Source organism: Serinus canaria, chromosome 1 (genome assembly GCF_022539315.1).
Source record: "Serinus canaria isolate serCan28SL12 chromosome 1, serCan2020, whole genome shotgun sequence".
NCBI classification, from domain to species: Eukaryota; Metazoa; Chordata; class Aves; order Passeriformes; family Fringillidae; genus Serinus; species Serinus canaria.
The window spans coordinates 112,133,887-112,155,435 of record NC_066313.1 but is presented as its reverse complement, the minus strand read 5'-3'; the positions used below and the strand labels follow the sequence as shown (position 1 = coordinate 112,155,435).

Here is a 21,549-nt window from a genome sequence, read left to right as displayed (position 1 = left end):
CCCCAAGAGCCGCTCCGGCTCTGCCCGTGCCCCCTCCTGCCCCGGCCCAGGTGCTGTCCCCGCTGTGCCAGGGCGGCTCCGGGGGCTCCGTGCCAGGTCCCCCGGCCGGTGGCACCTTGTCCCCTGTCCGGTGGCACCTTGGCGGAGCCCCGGAGAACAGGAAGCACCCCCCACCCCCTCGGCAGGTGAGTGACTCGCAGCGGCGCTGGCACATCGCTGCCGGGCTCGGCAAAGTGCAGTAAAACATGCCCGGCATCGCTGCGGCCGCCACGGCGTAGAGAGAGAGAGGGAGAGGGGACAGTGCTGCTGCTGCTGCTGCTGCTGCTGCTGCTGCTGCAGGGACAGCCGGGGGCTTCCAGAGTAAGTCTGTCTGTCTGTCACTCTTTGCATTTCCAGCCGCCGGTTTTCCACATCCGCATCCCCCCTGCGCGTGGGAAGGGGATCTCCCCAGCAGCCCTGCGAGCGGTGCTGGTCAGTGATGGATTCACACCGTCACAGGCACAGAGACACCAATATGCTGTCAGATAATATATATATATATATTCTTTAAAAGAAAAAAAAAATCTGCTTATTTCTCGTAGGATGCTTCAGCATATCTCATGTTCAGTCGTTAGCGGCGGTGGAACGAGCTGAAATATCATTTGCTTAAAATCTGTGGGGGGGGGTGGTGAATTATAGTAATAATAATAATAATAATAATGATAATAAAGGATGTTGTGTCTTTAGGGTTAAACCCAAACCAATGAAACATAAATTCAGATCTTTGAGAAGAAGGAAAGGACAGGAGTAGCCTGACACAGTAATTTTAGGAGGTGACCTGCCTGAGGAAGGCAGTGACAGGGAACTTTAGAGCTTTTTAAAGCCCCGGCAAGAATTCCAGCCGGGCTCGCTCCCACCCGGCATCGTTGGGGGATCTGTCGCATCCCAGCCCTGGAGAAGGCGTCCCGGAGCCGGGCAAGGCGAAATCCTAACGCGGGCGCGCTTATCCGTAAATCCCGTGTATCATGGCTGCGCCGCCCTGCCCTTGCTGTGGGGGTGAAATGTAGAACATGAGCCTGATCCTCGGGAGATGGAGCTAATTTCGCCCTAAACTGGAAAGTGTTAACAGCGCCCGGCGAATGTGACAAAGCTCAATCGCGCTCCTTGTTTATGGAGCCCGCGCCCATTGGCCGCCGCGCGCCAGCTCTGCCCTGGCAACTGCGCGCCCACATTTGCATAGCGCGCCGCCATTGGTCCGCGCCGCGCCGCTGCGGGCCAATGGCGCGGCGCGGCCCGGGGTGGGCTATGCTAATGAGGCGCTGTTGCTGGGGCGCGCTGCGGCAGCCGGGGATGCGCTGAGGGGAGCGCCGGGATCGGCTTCCCCCTCACGCGCGGGGCCTGCGCGCTGCGAGCCGCCCTCACACCGGGCTGCGCCGGGCCCCGAGCGCGGCCCGGCCCCGGCCGCCCGCCGCTTCGTCTAATTGCTGCTTCCCCCCTCATTCTTTCCCTATTTATTTATTTATTTATTTAATAAATAAATAAAATGCCTTAAAGTAGCCAGCTTCCCGCAGAAAGCAGAACGCTGATACATTCACCTCAACCCTTCTCGCTGTCCGAGATCGGGATCTAAATGTGATTTTTCTTTAGAATAATCTATTTCTGGAACACACAGACTCACCTTTCAAAAGTGGTGTATTCACATCCCACCCGACAAAAAAAAAAACCCAAAAAACTCCACACCAAAAACCAAGCCCTTCCTCAGCTCTAAGTTGAGTCCTGTTTTTTTTCTGTCCTAAATATCATTCATGTCTAAGAATATTGGGGAATCTGAGCTTAAAATATATCCTGCTGCTTAAATCTGCATCTGTATCTGTCCTTTTTTCCTTTCCCTGCCTTCCCAAGCAGCTTTTTCTGCTCTTCAGTCATGGATCACTTTCCCTTCCTCAGTCCTGTTCCCACTCCTTCTCTCTGTCTTCCTCAGTGTCCAATTCCTCTATTTTCTTCCATAACTGCTCCCATTCCCTCCTTCAAACTCACTAAAATTCACTGGAAGGATAATGAAATGTTTAACTCAGTAAATCCTGCTACATACCCTGTTTTTTCCTTTTTTCCCCCCTTCTCTTTCACATACGTATCAATATGTATCTGTGGTTTGAAACCATCTGGCATTTGCTGGTAATAGTGGGAATTCCTGTCACCAGCAGATTTTTGGTTAAATCGGATTTTTACTGTGGTGGAATTTTAATTTTTTGACTGTTTTTTAAACCCTTCAGAAAACTTCAGGTTCAGCAAAGGGAAATTTGGTTTCTCTTGGATAAAGCAAATATTTTCATAGAGAAACTTAGTGATTTCTAGAACTAAAAAACATAGAGTTCATAAAAATTGTGTGTACTTGGAGTTTGGTTGAAGCCTTATGAAGAATCAGTTGAGAGGTTCTTTTATAGCACGTTTAAGAGATAAAATAATGTCAATTTAAACTTTGTGTCCTTAAATTTATGCTGAATTAGGAGATTACAGTTGTTTATAAAAGAATTTTCTCCTTGTTTACTGAATTTGACAGAATTTTTTGTTTGTATTTATGGTTTTGACTCAGAACAGAGGGGCAGGTGTGGGTCTTTCAGCAGGATTAAAGAGGCAGAGGTAGCTGGAGTTAAGTTATTATTGGAAAACCTGTGTTTGGAATAATATTCACGCTTCAATCTTAATTTCTGCTTCAAGAGCTGTTATCTTTGTTCGGTCAAAGGTTGGACTTGATGATCTTGGAGCTATTTTCCAACATTATTGTTTCTGTGAGTCTTTGAACTTTCACCATGATCATAAAAAAAGTTTATCTCCATTTCCCCCTCTCCTTTATATTCCCTATTTTTAATGGCAGGCTTTTCATTCAATTAGAAAAATTATAAACCTTTGAGTAATTGCATAAGATCATAAATTGCACATGAATTTGTAGGGGGAGACATTAAAAGAAGCCTCAGAACCTCAACCTTGGCACATTTTCACCAATATCAGTGGGTTTGGATAATTTTTATTTGTCAGTTTTAAAATAAAAGTTCGGTCTCTTCTTGAAAAACAGGTTATTAAGTATTCAGTAATAAAGTATTGACTGCTGAGATATTGTTTCACTCGCTGATTTGTCATTAAATAAATAAACACACGCTGGGGTGAATCAGCAGCCAAAGTACTTTAGTTTGAGCAGTGCTGGACAGGGTTCCAGTGTGTCAGGAAAACTTGGGAAGAACTTGAAGTGTGTTAGAAAAGGGGAAAAGCTTCCCTAACAGCTCTCTTGGTGTGTGTGCAGTCATTTCCTCTCTAAATCCTGGGATATGCTCTCTTGGAGGATCACACGAGGGCAGTGCATCAAAAAGGAGCTTTTTTAGCTAACCTGTAAAGCTGCTGCTCTGTGGAGCTCTGTAAAACAGAGATTTACCTGCTCTAGGATGTGTCCCTTGTCTTTGCAAAGTCCTGCATGTACAGAAATTTAAATAATGGAGCTTTTTTGTGTTTGTCCCATGTCTGGACGTTTTTCTGCAGAACAGGAGAAAATCCAGAATTCTACAGAAGGAAATGATTGTTTGTGAATTCCTAGGATGCAAAAACAATGGCCACTCTATAGAATATATAAGCAGCTAGGAATAATTTTATTTGGAGCACAGTCTGAAGAGTGGCAAGGGATATTATGTTAAACACAATGAAAATAAAAAGATCTATTGTATGGCCACCTATTCAGCCAGCACTGCTTCCATTCTGCCCCCTAAAACAAACAGGGCATTCATGGAGCTAAACAGAATCATAACTTATTGACATGGAGGCACAGAATTAAAGCTGGGGAAGGATGCTGGGCTTTCCTAATTTCTGGGCACAGTTCTCTTCATTTTAGTGGCTTTTCAGTCCATTCATTTCTTTGTAGGCCTGTCCCTGTTTCCTTGTGGAATTCCAGCTGGTTTTTTAGCTGTGCTTTCAAGCAGGTGCTTGTCCAGGGCAGAAATGGAAAAGCAGAGGTCTCACAGAGCTTAATTTGGGCTTTGAAAGTTCAGAGTGCTTGTGTTTCCTGTAGGTTTTAGCTGAGAATTTTGGCAATCTTGGGCTTCACTTATTAAAAAAAAAAAAAAAAAAAAAAAAGTGGTTTCACTTTCACAACATTTTCTCAGTTCTAAGATTCTCCGGAGTGTACTCAAGTCATATTTATAAGATAATGAAACACAGATTTATATACTGTACTGCCAGTGGATTAAATGAGTTTTAGAAACTTCTTTCTCTTGTAGTGGGAGAATTACAGTGAGCAGCAGCGTTCTGTCCTTCTGGTACCAGATTTTTGAAGTGGCTTTTTTTCTTTTTTGGTAGATATTTCCCACAGTGTTTCCCTGTGACAGGTCTGAGCTCCAGTTTTTCTCCAGGAAAGGGAACTGGTGTCCTCTGATTGCACCAAAGCCACAGAGCACAAATCCTGCCTAAAGTCCACCTCCTGCTGCAGCTCATCCAGGGGAGGAACTGGCCAAGACAGGCTCAGCAGTGGTACAACAGTTCATGAACCTGCTCTTGGCCTGCTTTTTCTCCAGGCTGGGAAAAGATGGCACCCAGGAGGTTGGTGTCACCTCCTGAGCCCTGTGACCTCCCTGCAGCTCTGGCCAGTCGGGAGGAGCAGGAGCAGGAGCGGGAGCAGGAGGAACCCTGGGGTTGGAGAGCAGGGTTGTTTCTAAGTTTAGGGTTCCATTCTGCTCGCAGGGAAAGCAGCGTTTGGCATTTCTGTTCAGGGAAGTTGGCTGAATGGTTATTGTAGGAGAACTTGTGAAGCAGCCATTCTTAATAATTCCCCCACAATAATAAAGTTCCTCCAGAGGAGGAACTCTGGGGGATATTTATAACGGGATTGTTCTCCGGGAGCTGCCACAGGTAATTTCCCTTTGTTCCCTGAGTTCTCTCGGCTTTTCCCTGGGTTCTCTCAGCTTTTCCCACTCCAGAGCGAGCAGAGTGAGGTGCCTGTAGCCCCACGTTCTCAGGCAGTCACTCCAAAGCCCTGCGTGGGGACAATGGGCAGAGCAGGGCGGCAGGAGGTCACACAGAGTTCAGGTCGGCGTTTGCTCATTGCCTGAACCACGATTGTTCTCAACTCTGCCATCCCCAGGGCTGACATTTGTGATGCTCAGGCAGAACTCTGCTAGGTCTAACTCGTCTTCAGCGTGGGTTTATTTGAACAGAGAGTTCTCAGATCCAAGTGCTTGTTGCTGATTGCTCCCTGGCTGTTTCAGGATGTGCTGATCCACCTCAGAGGTGGTTGGGTGTTAGAGCAGTGCAGGGATCTGCCTCCCTTTTCCAGACACTCTTCAGTAGCTGAGCTCTCACAATGCTCATGGATGCTGAGAGCTTTTCCAAGCAGAGATTTTGAAAAATAAAGTTGACCAGAACTCTGCAAAACAATGAACTTTGCAAAAAAAAAAATCTTCTGTGAAGGAAGAGGGTTGTACAATTGCTCAGCTAACACAGGATTTTCTTAGAGCGGACATGGGACTAGCACATCACTAATTTAAACACAGAAAAAAGCAACAAGAAATGCTTGCCTTCACCTGTGGTGGTTTAGCAGGGTTGGAAACAAAAAGATTGAAAGTCTGAACCTGTCCTGCTCAGTCAGGGCTGTGCTTGTTCTGTGGTGTGGCCCCACCAGCTCCTGAGCTCTGAGTGTGGGAGGCAGAACACCCTTTGTGGCCAACCAGACACTTCACACTTTTATTCTCTGGTGGTGTTTTCTGGCAGGTTCTCACTCAGCTGCCAGCATATCCCTGAGAGGGAATAGAGGGAATGTCTGCTCATGGCTGAGCAACCAAAACGTGGAAAGGGAGGGTGGCAGAGGAGGGAGAGGCAGGGAAAGAGGCTCACAACATTTTGGGTCATAGCAATGCTCTTAGGAGAGAGAATGTTGAAGAAAAGAAAGAAAAGTTGTAGCAAGGCAAAGAGAATGGCAAATGAATTGTGCAGAGGAAGTTTCACACTTCATGGAACATCTTAATCCCACCCCCTGCCACGGGCAGGGACACCTCCCACTGTCCCAGGTTGCTCCAAGCCCTGTCCAGCCTGGCCTTGGACACCTCCAAACTTGGGGAATTCCTGAATTTAAACTGATAAATGCTGATGGACTTTCACTGCTGTTACCTGCTTCATCTTGCACAAGCATCAGCAGGCAGGGAAGTGTTTTAAGGCTGTTGCAAAGGTTCTGTTGTCAGCAGGATAACTCTTCATCATGTCATGGAACCAAGATCTGCTACTGCTGCACTTGGGAGATGCTTTTGTCAGTCCTGAAGGCAGATTTGCATCACTCACAGGGTCCAAACTGTCACCATGGTCCTTTTGGGGGCTGACTTTTAATTGTGAGGTGAGAAGTAGGAAGACATATTAAGGAAATGTCACTTTTTAAATGCTCTAATGGCTTTTGTCTGACTTTGCCTCCTTTTTTATATTTCACTATGAATACACCTCAGTAGAACACTAAGGTAGAAGTGTGACAGAGGGACAAAGAAAGTCACAAAGATACTTTGAGAGGCAAAGTAGATCTTTAATGAGCTGGGTGACAGGAATGCAAAGAAACCTTGGAATTACTGCTGGGATTTTCAGGTGCAGTCCCACCCAGCAGAGGAGCTACTCTAGCAACTCCTGATCCAGAGAGAAACCTCACTGTGCTGACTTTTGTGTCACAGAAATATGGAAACCTTCAGGCTGGAAGAGTCCTTTGGAGGTTGCCCAGTCCTGTGGCCAGCTGGGTTTTGGGTTTTAAAGTGGATTTCAATCCAATTTACAATCCAGTGATTTTTTTCTGGATTGATGATCCACTCTTGGGATCACTCAGTCACCTGCAGCTCTTCCCCATCAGTCAGTGAATGTTTGTGTCTTGCTGTGGCTGAAAGGGAAGGCCAGGAATGTGTTTTACCACCAAAAATACTTTTTTCGGGGGAGGTTTAATGTCTAAACGAGTTATGTGGACTGAAATCAAAATAGAAATAACAGGATCTCGAATGGATGAGAGGGGAAATTGAATCTGCATTGAATTCTTAAAAATCTGTGCAGAAATTTACACAAACTTTTCCAATATTACACCAATTGTAGTTCATTCATAGACTCCTCAATAATCACAATCTCAAATATTTGTTATGCCTGCAGTTACTAATTTCTTTGTTGCTTGGAAAAATCATAAAATCACATAATGGTTTGGGTTGAAAGGGACCTTAAAATCATCCAGGTTTCCCCCCCTGCCATGAGCAGGGATGACTTCCACTGTCCCAACTTCCAGGGATGGGGAGGCCCCAAAAATCCATTTAAAAAAAATCCATTTAAAACACAGCAGTTTGAATACAAAAGTATTTCCCACCCTCACCAAATAAATAAATAAATATATTCTGGAACTTCTTCCACTGTGTTGAGATGATGCTTTAAGAAACAAACCTTCTCCTTTATGAGGGAATCCATTTTTGCAGTGTGTCTATTTTCAGAGAGTTCTGTGAGCCTCTTTTGAGTGCAAATACAAATCAAGGTGGGTATTTTTATGCCTCCCCTGAACTAACATTAGGTAAGGCCTATTTGTGAGACAGTTCTACCCACTCCAAATCCATAATCTTTTCCCTTAATGTACTTCATGCTCAGAGATCTTGGCGTATGTTTTGGGGGTTTTTAACTTCATTTTCTTCCCAAGGTGCTTTACAAGGTGTGATCACTTGAACTCTTAGTGGTTAAAAAAGAAAATTGGTGATTGACTGCACCTTTTTCTCAGATGTGAGCTGTGGGAACAAGTGCTGGTGGATTTTAGCCCTGCCCTGGTGGTCAGCAGATCCCTGATTTTTTTTTTTTTTTGTTTTGGCTGTCTGGAGCTCTCCAGATGAGCCAAAAACCAATCTCAGAGGCACCAGGGGCTGTGCAAGCCTCAATTAATGGCTGTGCACAAATGTCCCTATTTCTGGAGCTACTCCTCGACCTAAAACTAAAGGAGGTCAAGATTTCTATTCTAACCAGTCCTTCTTTCCCCTCCTCTCCTCCTGCTGTGTCCCCAGCGTTTCTAGAGTGTTCCCTGGGGATTAGCTGTGCTGGGGTGGGATTGCAGGGCTCAGGAGCAGAGCCTGGGATGTGGCAAGGGCAGGGATTCCATCAGGGCCCTTGTGTGTGTTGGTGGCCAGGACTGGAGCCCCAGGGGCTGCTGATCCTTGTGCTCCCAGGGCTGCTGAGGTGGGAGGGCTCAGTCCCATTGCACAGGTGACTCAGATCCTTTCCCATTTGGGCTGGGAACACAGGGATGAGTTGGCCAATTCCCATCCATCCCCTTGGCATCCTTCACATCATCACACTGGCCAGGCTCTAATCTTGTCCCTTTTCCTGAGGTTGGCTCTGGAACCATTTGTGCTTCTGGGTTAAGAAGGTTCTTGTTGGACACAGTTTGGGTTTGTGGTATCACATTTGGTGTGGGGCTGTCCTCCAAGCCGACAGGGACCTCTTTGGTACTCACAAACAGCACATCTCAAAAGAATTCTAAACTAAAAAAATCAAAATTATGGATTTGGATGCAGGTTGACTTGGGAGGAAAAGATCTACAAGCATGGAAAGTTTCCAGCTGAACCAGAACATCACATTACAACATTTGTGTTACATTGCAACTGTTGTTTTGTGGGATAATTACACTTTTAACTCTTCTACTTTGCTTTTTCACTTCATTTTAAAAATGTGTAGTGCATTATTCAGTTTATCCTCAGACTTGTTGTGATTTTTGGAGTGTCAGAAGATCCTGTGTAGTAAATGAGAACCCCATGGTGCCAGGATTTTTGATATTTTTGATATTTTATATATTTGAGCTTTCTGGGTTTTGAGGAACACATGGAAGGGCAGAATTTTTGAAAATAAAATTTGTGTTTATAAAGTTCTGTAATTGGCCAGGTAATTCTATTGGAAAGCTGTGGCCTGAGGTGAGAAAATACAAGATTTAAACCTTTGAAAGGAACTGGCTCTCCACTTCAGAATTAGTGGTATTTTTGACTCTCTGATTTAAATATTGTTTTGACTTTTACTTCAGTCACCATGATGTTGCTAAGTGAGATTATGATTTTTTTTCAGGTTAAGCAGAACCTCAGAAATTAAAAGAGCAAAAAGTAGAGATGCTGGATGATGTCTTACATATGTTCAGCCATTCTTACAGGAGTGTTCAGTGAATCTTGAAAAGGAAATGCTCACTGAATCCACCAAGTTAGAGAGAGGAAGATTAACTCTGATTCTCAGCTTTTAATGGACATTTTGTAGAAGAGTTAAAAGTCGTTTTTTGTGCAATGCTAACTTAAAATGGTTAATATTTTAATATCATCAATGTAAAATGGTGTTTGATTTCATCCATGCAGTTCTGTTGCCCTGATAGGTGGTGAGTCAATGTGCAGTATCAATTTTAATATTTTAGTTTTCTTTTGACAGAGTTGTTTTTAAGAAAGCCAAATCTTGGCTGTACTCATCTACTGTTTTCTAGTGCTTGTGTTTTCTGCAAGGTTTGGACTGTAAAGGAAGTGGGATTTCCCTTTGCTGGTCAGGTGCTTGGCTGTTCAACACCTTCCTTCTAAATTTAATCTTTAGTGATAATTTTGCTTTCAGATTGCAGCTGCTCTTTGCTTGCTGTGCTTTGTAGGGAGGCAGAAACACCGGGGACAGGGAATCAGAGATTCAGGGAATCACCAGGGTTGGAAGAGCCCTTTGGGATCATCCCAGTCCCACCATCATCACCTCTAAACCTTATCCCCAAACAAAGATCAGCTGCTTAGGCTGGGCACTGGGCTTTCCTTGGGTACAGTCAGTCCAGAAAGCTGCTGGGAGCAGCCCTGAAAGGCAGAACTTGTGTGTTTTTCTGGCTTTTTGGAATCCATACACAGAATTTGTGTGTTTGGAGTAACCCCTGTCTAATTCTGACAGAGTTATGACACCCAGGGGGAGATGTGAGAAAAAGGATGCTCAGGATTAGAGTCCCAGCATGGTTTGGGTTGGAAGGGACATTTAAAGATGGAGTTCTGATGGTCAGGGACACCTTTCACCACACCAGGTTGCTCCAGCCTGGCCTTGGACCCCTCCAGGGAACCAGGAGCAGCCCCAGCTGTGCCAGCGCCTGCCCACCCTGCCAGGGAACAATTCCTCATTGCCAAGATCCCAGCCAGCCCTGCCCTCTGGCACTGGGAGCCATTCCCTGGCTGCTGTCCCTGCATCCCCTGGGAATTGTCTCTCTCCAGCTTTCCTGGGGCTCCTCCAGGCCCTGCAAGGCCACCCTGAGCTCAGCCCAAAGCTTCTCCTGTGCAGGTGAGCAATGCCAGCTGTGCCAGCCTTTCCTCCCAGCAGAGCTGCTCCAGCCCTCTGCCCATCCTGGAGCCTCCTCTGGGCTCTCTGCAGCAGCTCCAGCTCCTCCAGGGCTGGGACAGCCAACCCTGCCCTCTGTCAGCTCAAGGCCATTCCCTGTGTCCTTGTGAGAAGTCCCTGCCCACCCTTCCTGCCCAGCCCTGCAGATCACCTTACCCTGAGGATGATTCTGGGACCCTCCCCGTGGAATCCCCCGTGTGTGACAATGGTCTGATGGTCAGGGACACCTTCCACCAGACCAGGTTGCTCCAGCCTGGCCTGGGACACTGACAGGGAACCAGGAGCAGCCCCAGCTGTGCCAGGGCCTGCCCACCCTGCCAGGGAACAATTCCTCATTCCCAATATCCCATCCAGCCCTGCCCTCTCTCAGCTTAAGGCCATTCCCTGTCTCCTTGTGAGAGGTCCCTGCCCAGCCCTGCAGGTCTCCTTTCCCTGAGGACAGTTCTGGGATCCCTCCCTGTGGAACCCCCCGTGTGTGACAACCCCCGGGTGCCGATGAGCTCCGGGATTGGGGACTCTGAACACAGGGTAAGATTTTCACCCCATCCCCTGTGCTTAACCCTCTCCTTGTCTTTGCAGGAGGAGAGACTTCAGCATGCAAACCTTCATCTGTTCGGCTTGCACCATCGTTTTCATTCCATGCTGCTGGCCTTCAGATGGCTGGACAGATGTCCCATTCGCATCAGCAGTACAGTGACCGGCGGCAGCAGAGCATCAGTGACCAGCAGGTCTCGGCCTTATCCTACGCTGAGCAGCTCGAGCAGCCACTCCCCCTGACAAACCAGGTATGGCCAAGGCTCCTTCTGCTGCTGGCAGCTCTTCAGTGTGGAGTTTGGGTTGGAAGGGACCTTTAGGGATCGAGTTTGCCATGGCAGGGACACCTCCCACTGTGCCAGGTGCTCCCAGCCCCAACCTGGCCTTGGGCACTGCCAGGGATCCAGGGGCAGCCCCAGCTGCTCTGGGAATTCCATCCCAGCCCTGCCCACCCTGCCAGGGAACAATTCCTCATCCCCAAGATCCCACCCAGCCCTGCCCTCTGGCAGTTTAGGGTCATTCCCCCCATGTCCTGTCACTCTAAGCCCTTGTGAAGCGTCCCTCTCTGTCCCTGCAGTGTACAACCATCAATTACAGGATCAGGGCATTTATTCTTATAGGGTTTATTTAACTCATTACTTTCAACTCTGTAAGGATAGAATTAAGATACAACAGTATATTTAAAACTGTTTATATTTTATATGCCTTTTTATATATATATATGTGTGTGTGTGTGTGTGTGTATGTATATATATATATCTATATATGTGTATATATGTGTGTGTGTGTGTATATATATCTGTATATATCTCTATGTATACTATAACTTCAAAAACAACTTTTTAAAGTTGTTTCTAAACTCCTGGCACATATTTATTAGGATTATTCTACTTATAACATGTTTTTTTAAATAAGGGGAGAGAAAGATTGGCCAAAGTGGAGAACTGTGCAAAGCTCTTTTTAAGATAATGACTGTTTAAAAAATTTTTGGGTGTTTGTTAGCAGCTTTGTTACTTCTCCTAATGGGCAGTTTTGCAATGCAGAGTCACTGGTTGGTGTGTTTGGAATACAGAAGTTTGCACAAAATAGGTTTTATTTGAGTAGGTAGGAGTGCTGGAGGAGCTCCTCAACCCAGAGTGCCAGGAGCCCCGAGAGCTGCTGTGGCTCTGGATGAGTGGGAATTCTGTTGGTTTTTAAAAATTCCATGGCCCAGGTGTGGAAACATAAGGGCAGATGGGTTCCAACAAAGCCTGTAAGTCAGAAATTGAAAATGTGGTGCAGACTGATGAGCAGTGTGTCACTGAAGAGGGTGGAGGTGAAGTGTGTTTGCTGCTCAAGATGTTTTAGGCAGAAGAGTCTCCAGAACCATCAGGAGGTGCTCTGGTGCTGTGGGAGGATGCTTTGGCAGGAGGAGGAAAGGATTAGAGGGGATGAGAATGGCCAGGATTTGGAGATCTGCAGTGACTGGGGCAAAGTGAATGGAGCTGGCCAGGGATGGGTTTCCTTTCCAGGAGGAAGAGGAAATCTCCTATATAATAATGTATAGCTTGGAGGATCTACAGAGGCATTTTATGTGAGTTGTTTTGGGTTAAAGGTCTTCCAAAAGTTCTACAATGGGGTTGGTCAGTCAAGAAAAGTTGCACCTGAATCCTTTCAAGGCACTTTGGAAACAAACTGAAGGAATTTTAGGTTGTATGGACATGACCCATGTGAGGAAATAATCCACCTTGGCCATGGCAATCAGGCTGTCCTTGCACCACCAGCACAGTTTGACAGAATCAGTGGTCTTGGCTTTGATGGTGGCCAACTTCTGGAGTCTCCTGACTACTTCCCTTCCCTGCCTCTTTCCTCCCTCGAGTTCTTGTGCTTCTGCCATCACCCACTCCCACCAAGAGTTCTCCTCACCAGGCTCCTGCTTGGAGTGGGAGTTCTGTGTGAGCCTCTGTGGGGACTCTGAAAGACTTTTTGTCTTTGCAGTGCATTTCTGATTTTATCTGCACAGCCAGATCCAGCTGAGATCTTCCTGCTGGTGCCTCAGGTCATCTGCTCTGGACCTGCTCTCTCTGCAGAATCAATTCCTTGTTCTTTCTTAGGGCTGCCCTTCTACAGCTCTGGCTCATCTTGATTTAAAAAATATTTTTTTTTTCCTGTAAAAACCTTAACCTCTGTGGTTAAAGGCTTTGTGCTTTTCTCTCCAGATGTGATCTGCCAACATCTGGGGGTTTGTGTCCCATTGATCTCTGCATGTTACAGATTCTTTGTTTATGACATTCCTACAGGAATCTCTTTTATTCAAGGCATTGCCATGAATATGCTGCCACCTCTCTCTAGCCTTGGTAAAAGTTTTTTATCCAAAAACTTGATAAATTCTGTCCTGTAAATGTTAATTCTGGAAAGGAACCTTGCAGAGAACATTGTTGGAACCATCTTTAGGTGGTTGTTTCGTTACTCTGGTGGGATCCCCACTTGTTCTCTCTGTCATCTCCTTGTAGAGCTTCAAACACAGAGCTGCCTTTTATAATGGCAAACTCCCTTTGGTCACAGAAGGTGATTTCTGCCTTTGCCAGTTCATAGCACAGAATTCCAGGATCATTTAGGTGGGGAAAAATCTCCAAGATGAGTCCCAGCTGTGAGCAATGCCCACCTTGTGCCCAGCCCAGAGCACTCAGTGCCACCTCCAGGGGACACCTGCAGGGATGGGCACTGCAGAGCTCCCTGGGCAGCCCCTGCCAAGGCCTGAGCCCCCTTTCCATGGGCAAATTCCTGCTGCTGGCCAAGCTGAGCCTGCCCTGGCCCAGCCTGAGGCCGTTCCCTCTGCTCCTGTCCCTGTGCCCTGGGAGCAGAGCCCGACCCCCCCGGCTGTCCCCTCCTGGCAGGGACTTGTGCAGAGCCACAAGGGCCCCCTGAGCCTCCTTTGCTCCAGGCTCAGCCCCTTCCCAGCTCCCTCAGGAATTCTCCAGCCCCTTCCCAGCTCCCTCAGCCCCTGCTGGGGCTCCAGCCCCTTCCCAGCTCTTTACAGAATCCCTGGGGCTGGCAAAGCCCTCCCAGCCCAGGGAGTGCCAGCTGTGCCCCATGGCCACCTTGTGCCCAGCCCAGAGCACTCAGTGCCACCTCCAGGGGACACCTGCAGGGATGGGCACTGCAGAGCTCCCTGGGCAGCCCCTGCCAAGGCCTGAGCCCCCTATCCAAGGGCAAATTCCTGCTGCTGGCCAAGCTGAGGCTGTTTTCCCTCTGCTCCTGTCCCTGTTCCCTGGTCAGAGCCACAAGGTCCCCCCGAGCCTCCTTTTCTCCAATGTTTATCTTCCAGAAAATCCTGATTTTAATATGCAGCAAAAGGAATTGGCTGTTGGAGAGGCCTTGATAGTTTAATCTTAATATATCCATAAAAACAGGAGGAAAAAGGTGATTTCAGGCAGATTCAGGGAGTTTGATCCTTCAGGGTTGGATCCTTTCCATGCAGTGGCTCCCATCCAGTCAGACAGACAAGGATTGGGTCTGGGAGATTCAGTTTCCTGGAATTTCCCAACATCAGCAGCCTGGACCATTGGGACAGCTTGGGTGCCACAGCTTAAAAGTAGCAGTTACTTTTAGGGCATTCCCACAGCCTAAAAGTAACTGTTTGGGTGCCCTAAACCAACCTGCTTGGGTACCCTCAAATAACCTGCTAGGGTACAGATATAAGAATCTGTTAGGGTGCCCTAAAAGCAACTTCTTAGTGTGCCCTAAACTAATCTAACTGGGTGCCCTAAAAGTAAACTGTTTGTGTGCCCTAAAATAACCTTTTTGAGTGCCCTGAAAGTAAACTGTTTGGGTGCCCTAAAAGTAACTCATTTAGGTACCCTGAAAGTCACTTCTTTGGGTGCCCTAAAACACCCCCTTTGGATGCCCTATAGGTAATTTCTTTGGGTCCCTTAAAATACCTCATTTGGGTGTCCTAAAAGTAAATTCTTTGGGTGTCCTGAAACTTCTTTGGGTACCCTACAGAGAGCTTCTTTGGGTACCCTAAAAGTAACTCATTTAGGTACCCTAAAAATCACTTATTTGGTGCCCTAAAACACCCCATTTGGATGCCCTAAAAGTAACTTCTTTGGGTGCCTTAAAATACCTCTTTTGGGTGCCCTAAAATAACATCTTTGGGTGCCATAAAAATATCTATTTTGGGTGCTCTAAAGTAAACTGTTTGGGTGCCCTAAAACTTCTTTGGGTACCCTAAAAATAACTCATTTAGGTACCCTAAAAGTTACTTCTTTGGGTACCCTAAAAATAACTCGTTTAGGTACCCTAAAAGTCACTTCTTAGGGTGCCCTAAAATACCTCATATGGGTGCTCTAAAGGTAAACTGTTTGTGTGCCCTAAAACTTCTTTGGGTACCCTAAAAATAACCCATTTAGGTACCTTAGAAGTCACTTCTTTGGATGCTCTAAAAGTAACTTATTTGGGTGCCCTAAAATACACCATTTGGGTGCCCTAAAAATAACTATTTTGGGTGCCCTAAAAGTAAACTGTTTGTGTGCCCTAAAATAACCTCTTTGGGTGCCCTAAAAGTAAACTGTTTGTGTGCCCCAAAACTTCTTTGGGTACCCTAAAAGTAACTCATTTAGGTGCCCTAAAAATGACTTCTTTGGGTGCCCTAAAATACCCCATTTGGGTGCCCTAAAAGTAAACTGTTTGTGTGCCCTAAAACTTCTTTGGGTACCCTAAAAGTAACTCATTTAGGTATCCTAAATCCTAACAATGATTTCTTTGGGTGCCCTAAAAGTAAACATTTTGGGTGCCCTAAAACTGCTTTGGGTGCCCTAAACAGCAAATTTGGTGCCCCAAAAGTGCCCAGTCTGGTGTGAGCAGGCAGCAGCTGGAGCCCCCTTGCTGCCCTCGTTCCCCCGTGGCTGGAGCAGCTGGAGGGCTCTGGAAATTGGGATTAGGGCTTGGGAAATGGGGATTTGGGCTCTGGGAATGGGGATTTGGGCTTGGGAATGGGGGTTTGGGATCTGGGAATGGGGCTTTGGGATCTGGGAATGGGGCTTTGGGCTATGGGAATGGGGATTTGGGCTATGGGAATTGGGATTTGGGCTCTGGGAATGGGGATTTGGACTCTGGGAATAGGGATTTGGGCTATGGGAATGGGGATTTGGGCTATGGGAAGGGGGATTTGGGCTCAGAAATGGGGATTTGGGCTCTGGGAATGGGGATTTGGGCTCATGGGAATGGGGATTTGGGCTATGGGAATGGGGATTTGGGCTCAGGAGATGGTTATTTGGCTCGGGAACGGGGATTTGGGCTCAGGAAAAGGGGATTTGGCTCGGGAATGGGGATTTGGGCTATGGGAATGGGGGTTTGGGCTATGGGAATGGGGGTTTGGGCTATGGGAATGGGGATTTTGGCTCGGGAACGGGGATTTGGGCTCAGGAAAAGGGGATTTTCCCGGCTGGGCGCTGCGGGATTCCAGCGCAGCCTTTCCCGAGCTGCAGCCCCCTCTGCTGGCCGCAGCGCGCGGTGCTGCCCCAAAGCCTCTCCCGAGTCCATCCCTGCTCTCCCCGGTCAGTGCTGTGTCCCTGCTGCAGACTGACTCCTTCCTTAATGCAGTGCCTGTTCAGGCTCCTGGAATGATTTTAATTCCTAAGCAGAGGAAGGGAATGTGAATTTATTGGTTTTATTCCTGCTTGCATTTGGGGTTGTGGTGACTTGCAGGCCATATTCTGGTTTTTGGGGAATCATTCACAGGAATCATCAAAAGTTAGGGAACAATAATGACAATTGAATCCAAATCCTCTGCAATCTATGTATTTAGATTACATCAGGTTATCAGGTCATTTCTGTGTCTCTGCTGCAGACTGACTCCTTTTTTTTGTGGAGTGTCTGGTTCAGGTTCCTGGAATGATTTTAATTCCTAAGCAGAGAAAGGGAAGCCAGGTCTTGCCTGTGAATTTATTGGTTTTATTCCTGCTCTGTCCTGCTTGGATTTGGGGTTCTAGTGGCTTGCAGGCCATATTTTGGTTTTTGGGGAATCCTTAAATGTTAGGGAACAATAATGACAATTTATATTCAGATTATATCAATTGTCTGTATTTATATTAAATGTAAATCATAGAAATAATGACATTTAAGTTGCTCTTAGAAGATTATTTACATAATTTTCTCTTGCACTCATTGCTTTCTGCCTGTGGTCCCCACACCCATCACTGACAAGGATCAAAGAATTCTAGGAAGATACTCCAAGACCAGCCAGATTGTTTTGTTTTTCAGTTATTTATGAGGTTTTAAGTTACAGTTAAAAACTTCCAGCTCTGTCTCTTTGCATTTTTTTCCTTCAGGAGTTCTTTTTTAAGGCTTTTATTTCCCAAATAGTGCTGGCAGGAGGGGTGCTGCTCTTGCCTGTGGCTGCTGAGTGTTTCAGTTTCAGGGAAGTGTGGGAGCACATGGTCCAGGGTGAACAGAAAAGTTGGGATCTTTCTCCTGCAGTGGTAATAAATTCATATTTCTCTGTCCAGTTCCATCTTGTGAGTCCAACACAGCCTGATGGGAATAAAAGATAAGAGCTTTAAAGTTGTCACAACTTCAAAGTTTCTTTTTTTTTTTTTTTGCTGCTCTGTTTATCTCCATCATGGATGCTCAGATTGCCTAAAACTCTTTTCATTGAATTATAAAATTATTAGAAAATTGATTTACCTGATAAAGGAGCTGAGGTGAGGTTTTGGTAACAAATTCCAGCAGTTCAGCTTTTGTGAAACACCTGGAATGGGAAGGTCAGGCTGATTGCTGAACACCTTTCCAGCTCTGTTTATCTAACATCATTTGCATATAAAAATAGATATATTTAATATGTTATTATACATAAATAATTATCTGCAGAATTTGATGTTATCTGACCACATCTTGGCCAGAGATGGTATTAACCCCATCAAGATCATTGCCAAGTTGATGCTGTAGCAGCAGTTTAAAATCCTTAATTCAGATATTCCCACTCCCTGTTCAGCATTACTGTTGGTGATGGTTTAACTTCAGCAGTCTCTGTCATCAGTGTGGCCATGCAGGTCAGTTAAACAATTACATCTGGAATTCTTGCTAAAAGTTGCCCTGACACAGTGAAATCTTCATTATTTATTCTGTTTGTGGAGTGGAACATTTGCTATACCCAAGCTGAATTTATCTTTTTTTTTCTTTCTTCTTCTAAAGAATGTGGATGGTGGTGGATCTTTCTTTTTGTAAAAAAAAAAAAAAATCTGAATTAAAGCATCCTGTAAACAGCTCAGGGTTCTCCATAATCAAAATAAAACTATTTTTAAAAGGAGCAATGCCATCCATTTGGACAAAAAGAAAATGTCCATGAAGAGAGAAATTTGTTGTGTGTTCCATCCCCAAAGGCTGGGAGTTCAGAGAGCACACCTGAGATAAAAGCCACAGTTCCCATAAAATGTCACCAACATGCTGAGGACACATAAATGGGACATTCTGTGGGTATTTCCTTATTATTTAATCACTATTTGTAATTGTAATTAAAGTCATTTCTTGTCTCTCAGACCTGAGATGCAGCATCTCATTGGATTGTTCTGCTTTTAGAGATCTGAGCTTGCAGTGCTGCTGTCTGGCCACCAGATAGAGACTGAAGCTTGTGAAATGGGACCTTCCCTTCCCTTCCCTTCCCTTCCCTTCCCTTCCCTTCCCTTCCCTTCCCTTCCCTTCCCTTCCCTTCCCTTCCTTCCCTTCCCTTCCCTTCCCTTCCCTTCCCTTCCCTTCCCTTCCCTTCCCTTCCCTTCCCTTCCCTTCCCTTCCCTTCCCTTCCCTTCCCTTCCCTTCCCTTCCCTTCCCTTCCTTCCCTTCCCTTCCCTTCCCTTCCCTTCCCTTCCCTTCCCTTCCCTTCCCTTCCCTTCCCTTCCCTTCCCTTCCCTCCTTCCCTTCCTTCCCTTCCCTTCCCTTCCCTTCCCTTCCCTTCCCTTCCCTTCCCTTCCCTTCCCTTCCCTTCCCTTCCCTTCCCTTCCCTTCCCTTCCTTCCTTCCCTTCCCTTCCCTTCCCTTCCCTTCCCTTCCCTTCCCTTCCCTTCCTCGTCCCTTCCTTCCCTTCCCTTCCCTTCCCTTCCTTCCTTCCCTTCCCTTCCCTCCCTTCCCCCTTCCCAAACCTTCCCAAACCTTCCCAAACCGTCCCAAACCTGCCCTCCCTCCCAAACCGCCCTTCCCTTCCCAAACCGTCCCAAACCTTCCCTCCCAAACCTTCCCTTCCCAAACCTTCCCAAACCTTCCCAAACCTTCCCTCCTTCCCTTCCCAACCTTCCCTTCCCAACCTTCCCAACCTTCCAAACCTTCCCAAACCTTCCCTTCCCAAACCTTCCCAAACCTTCCATTTTTTCCTTTCCCCCTTTTCCTTTCCCCCTTTCCCCTTTCTTTGGCAGTTGAGCATTCCTTGAATCCAAGTCAGAAGTCAGAGTAACCCAACAATGAAGGATTGGACAGTGTTGTTGTGTAAAGCACAAAATTATTTTGTTCCATGCTCCTCCATCGTCAGGAAGAAAGAATCTCTCTTGAAAAAGGAAGGGAATATTGCAAATTTCACAGTATAAAAGTGTGAGGAAAAAAATTCAACCCAAAACTTTTTGAACCCAGGGGAGCAAACTAGAAGCTGTGGCAAAGTTCACACAGGTTCAGGAGTGTGCTCAGAAATGTGTGACTGTCAGAAGGCACAGTTGGGAAATAAGGGACTGCCTGCAGGAGCCTGCAGAATTTAAATTATTTACAGTTTTTGGATGGTGATAATTCAGATATTTATTTTTCACCAGGCTATTTCAGAGTGGAAATGAGATCTTTATTTTTGAAGGAAGCAAGCAAATTTGACTTCTAAATTAGAAAATAAACATGAAGACTTGTCATACAAACTCCCTTTCCAAATCAGAGCAATTCTTTGTGGGAATAGTTGGTCTGAACTCTGGAATTCTTCCACATTGAGACTTTTCCCTCAAAAGTCAAATCCCTGTGCTGCTCATCCAGCCCAGGACAGAGGCTGGGCCCTGCCAGTGTTCCTGATATTCCTCTGCCACACCCTGGTTTCTTTCACCAGCAAGCCCCACCAGTGTTCCCATATTCCAGCGCCTCCTCTCAGTCAGAATTTAAAGAATTGGAGGGAAATATTTGGATTTGAAGATGCTTTAAGGATGACAGCTGGATCAGGACTTGCTGTGGGAGAGAACCTAAAGATCCCCTTTAGGTGGGGTTCATTTCATGGGCCACATTTGTTTGCCAGATGAAAGGAAGAAACAAAAATGTTTTGTAAATGTCTGATGGTTTGTTTAGGAAACTTTCAAACAGTTTCCTGATGTTTACAAAGTGCTTGTACTTGTAATAAAATGAAATTAATGGTTTTTCCCCTGCCCACACAGGAGGAGAATGGGAGTTTGGCTTTCTAGGGTGGTCCCTCGGGTACCTCAGTGCATGTCCAGTTTCAGAAGCACAAACTCTCTAGAATTTCTTTCTGTCAGACCTTTTTTGGGTCACTTTGATGTGATTCCTTTTATTTTGTCATTGAGGGGAAAAAAAGAAAGGGTTATTTGTGCAGCAACCATTGTCAGTGTTAAGTTATCCCATAAAAATGGAGGAGCAGGTAGACTTGGCAATGGCAAACTCTCTTCAGTGACTGAAGGTGATTTCTGCTTTTTCAAGTTCCTATCACAGAATTCCAGGATCATTTAGGTTGGGAAAGGTCTCCAGGATGAATCCCAGCTGTGCCCTGTCCCCACCTTGTCCCCAGCCCAGAGCTCCGAGTGCCACCTCCAGGCCTTCCTGGGACACTTCCATTTAATAACTCCTTTATTAGTTCAATAATTCCGATGGAAAACGTGCACAGAAGAAGCTTTTCTCTGGAGTTGCTTAAATTCACCCTGAGGTTTTCTGTCCTGCACCTGGAGGGAACCAAGCCCAGGCTGGGGGTGCCCTGCTGGGGAAGGACCTGGGGACACCGAGCTGTCCCTGGGCCAGCAGAGTGACCTGGGGGCATCAGGATGGGCATTGCCAGCAGGTCAGGGCTGACCCTGCCCCTGTGCCCAGCCCTGGGGCACCTCTGGCTGCTGTGCCCAGCTCTGGCTCCTCAGCACAGCAGGGCCAGGAGCTCCTGGAGCTGAGCAAGGGCCTGGAGCAGCTCCGTGCCCAGGGAAGGCTGAGGGAGCTGGGGCTGCTCAGCTGGAGAGGAGCCCAGGGAGAGGGGCCTCAGCCCTGCCTGGCCCTGGGTCTGTCCCTGTCTGTCCCTGTGTCTGTCCCTGTGTCTGTCCCTGTGTGCAGAGCTCAGAGCAGCCCAGGCTCTGCTCCAGGCCCAGCCATGGCCCCAGAGCCACGGGCAGGGGCTGAGCCCAGCAATTCCCCTGCCCAGGAGGCACAACTTCTGCCCTGGGCAGTGCCCAGCCCTGAGCAGGGACCAGAGGGGCTCTGGGGGCTCCTCCCTGGGACATTCCAGAGCCACCTGTGCTCTGGGATGGAGAGAGGAGCAGGCTGAGGGAGCAGCCACTCTCCAGAGCCCCATCAGGCTCTGGCTGGGTGGGACAGAATTCCCAGAGCTTGTCCAGCAGTGTTGGGCACAGCCTTTGGAGCTGGTTTGTCCCTTGGTAACCCTGGATTTGGGTTTTATTTGGAATTTAATGCAGTTGATGTGGTGAGCTGGCCCAGTTCTCAAGCAGTTTGTGGGAACTTGCTGTGAAGTTCCTTTGGA

The 21,549-nt window shown here is 46.9% G+C and overlaps 1 protein-coding gene across 2 annotated transcripts in view; it reads left to right on the top strand.

Moving 5' to 3' along the window:
* DYRK1A (dual specificity tyrosine phosphorylation regulated kinase 1A) overlaps positions 1-21,549 on the top strand; it is a 77,270-nt gene that overhangs the window by 42,684 nt on the left and 13,037 nt on the right. For both annotated transcript variants that reach the window (XM_050971710.1, XM_050971673.1), the window contains exon 3: positions 10,912-11,117. In XM_050971710.1, coding sequence (XP_050827667.1) covers positions 10,912-11,117 — 206 coding nt within the window. The remainder of the gene's footprint in view (positions 1-10,911; positions 11,118-21,549) is intronic.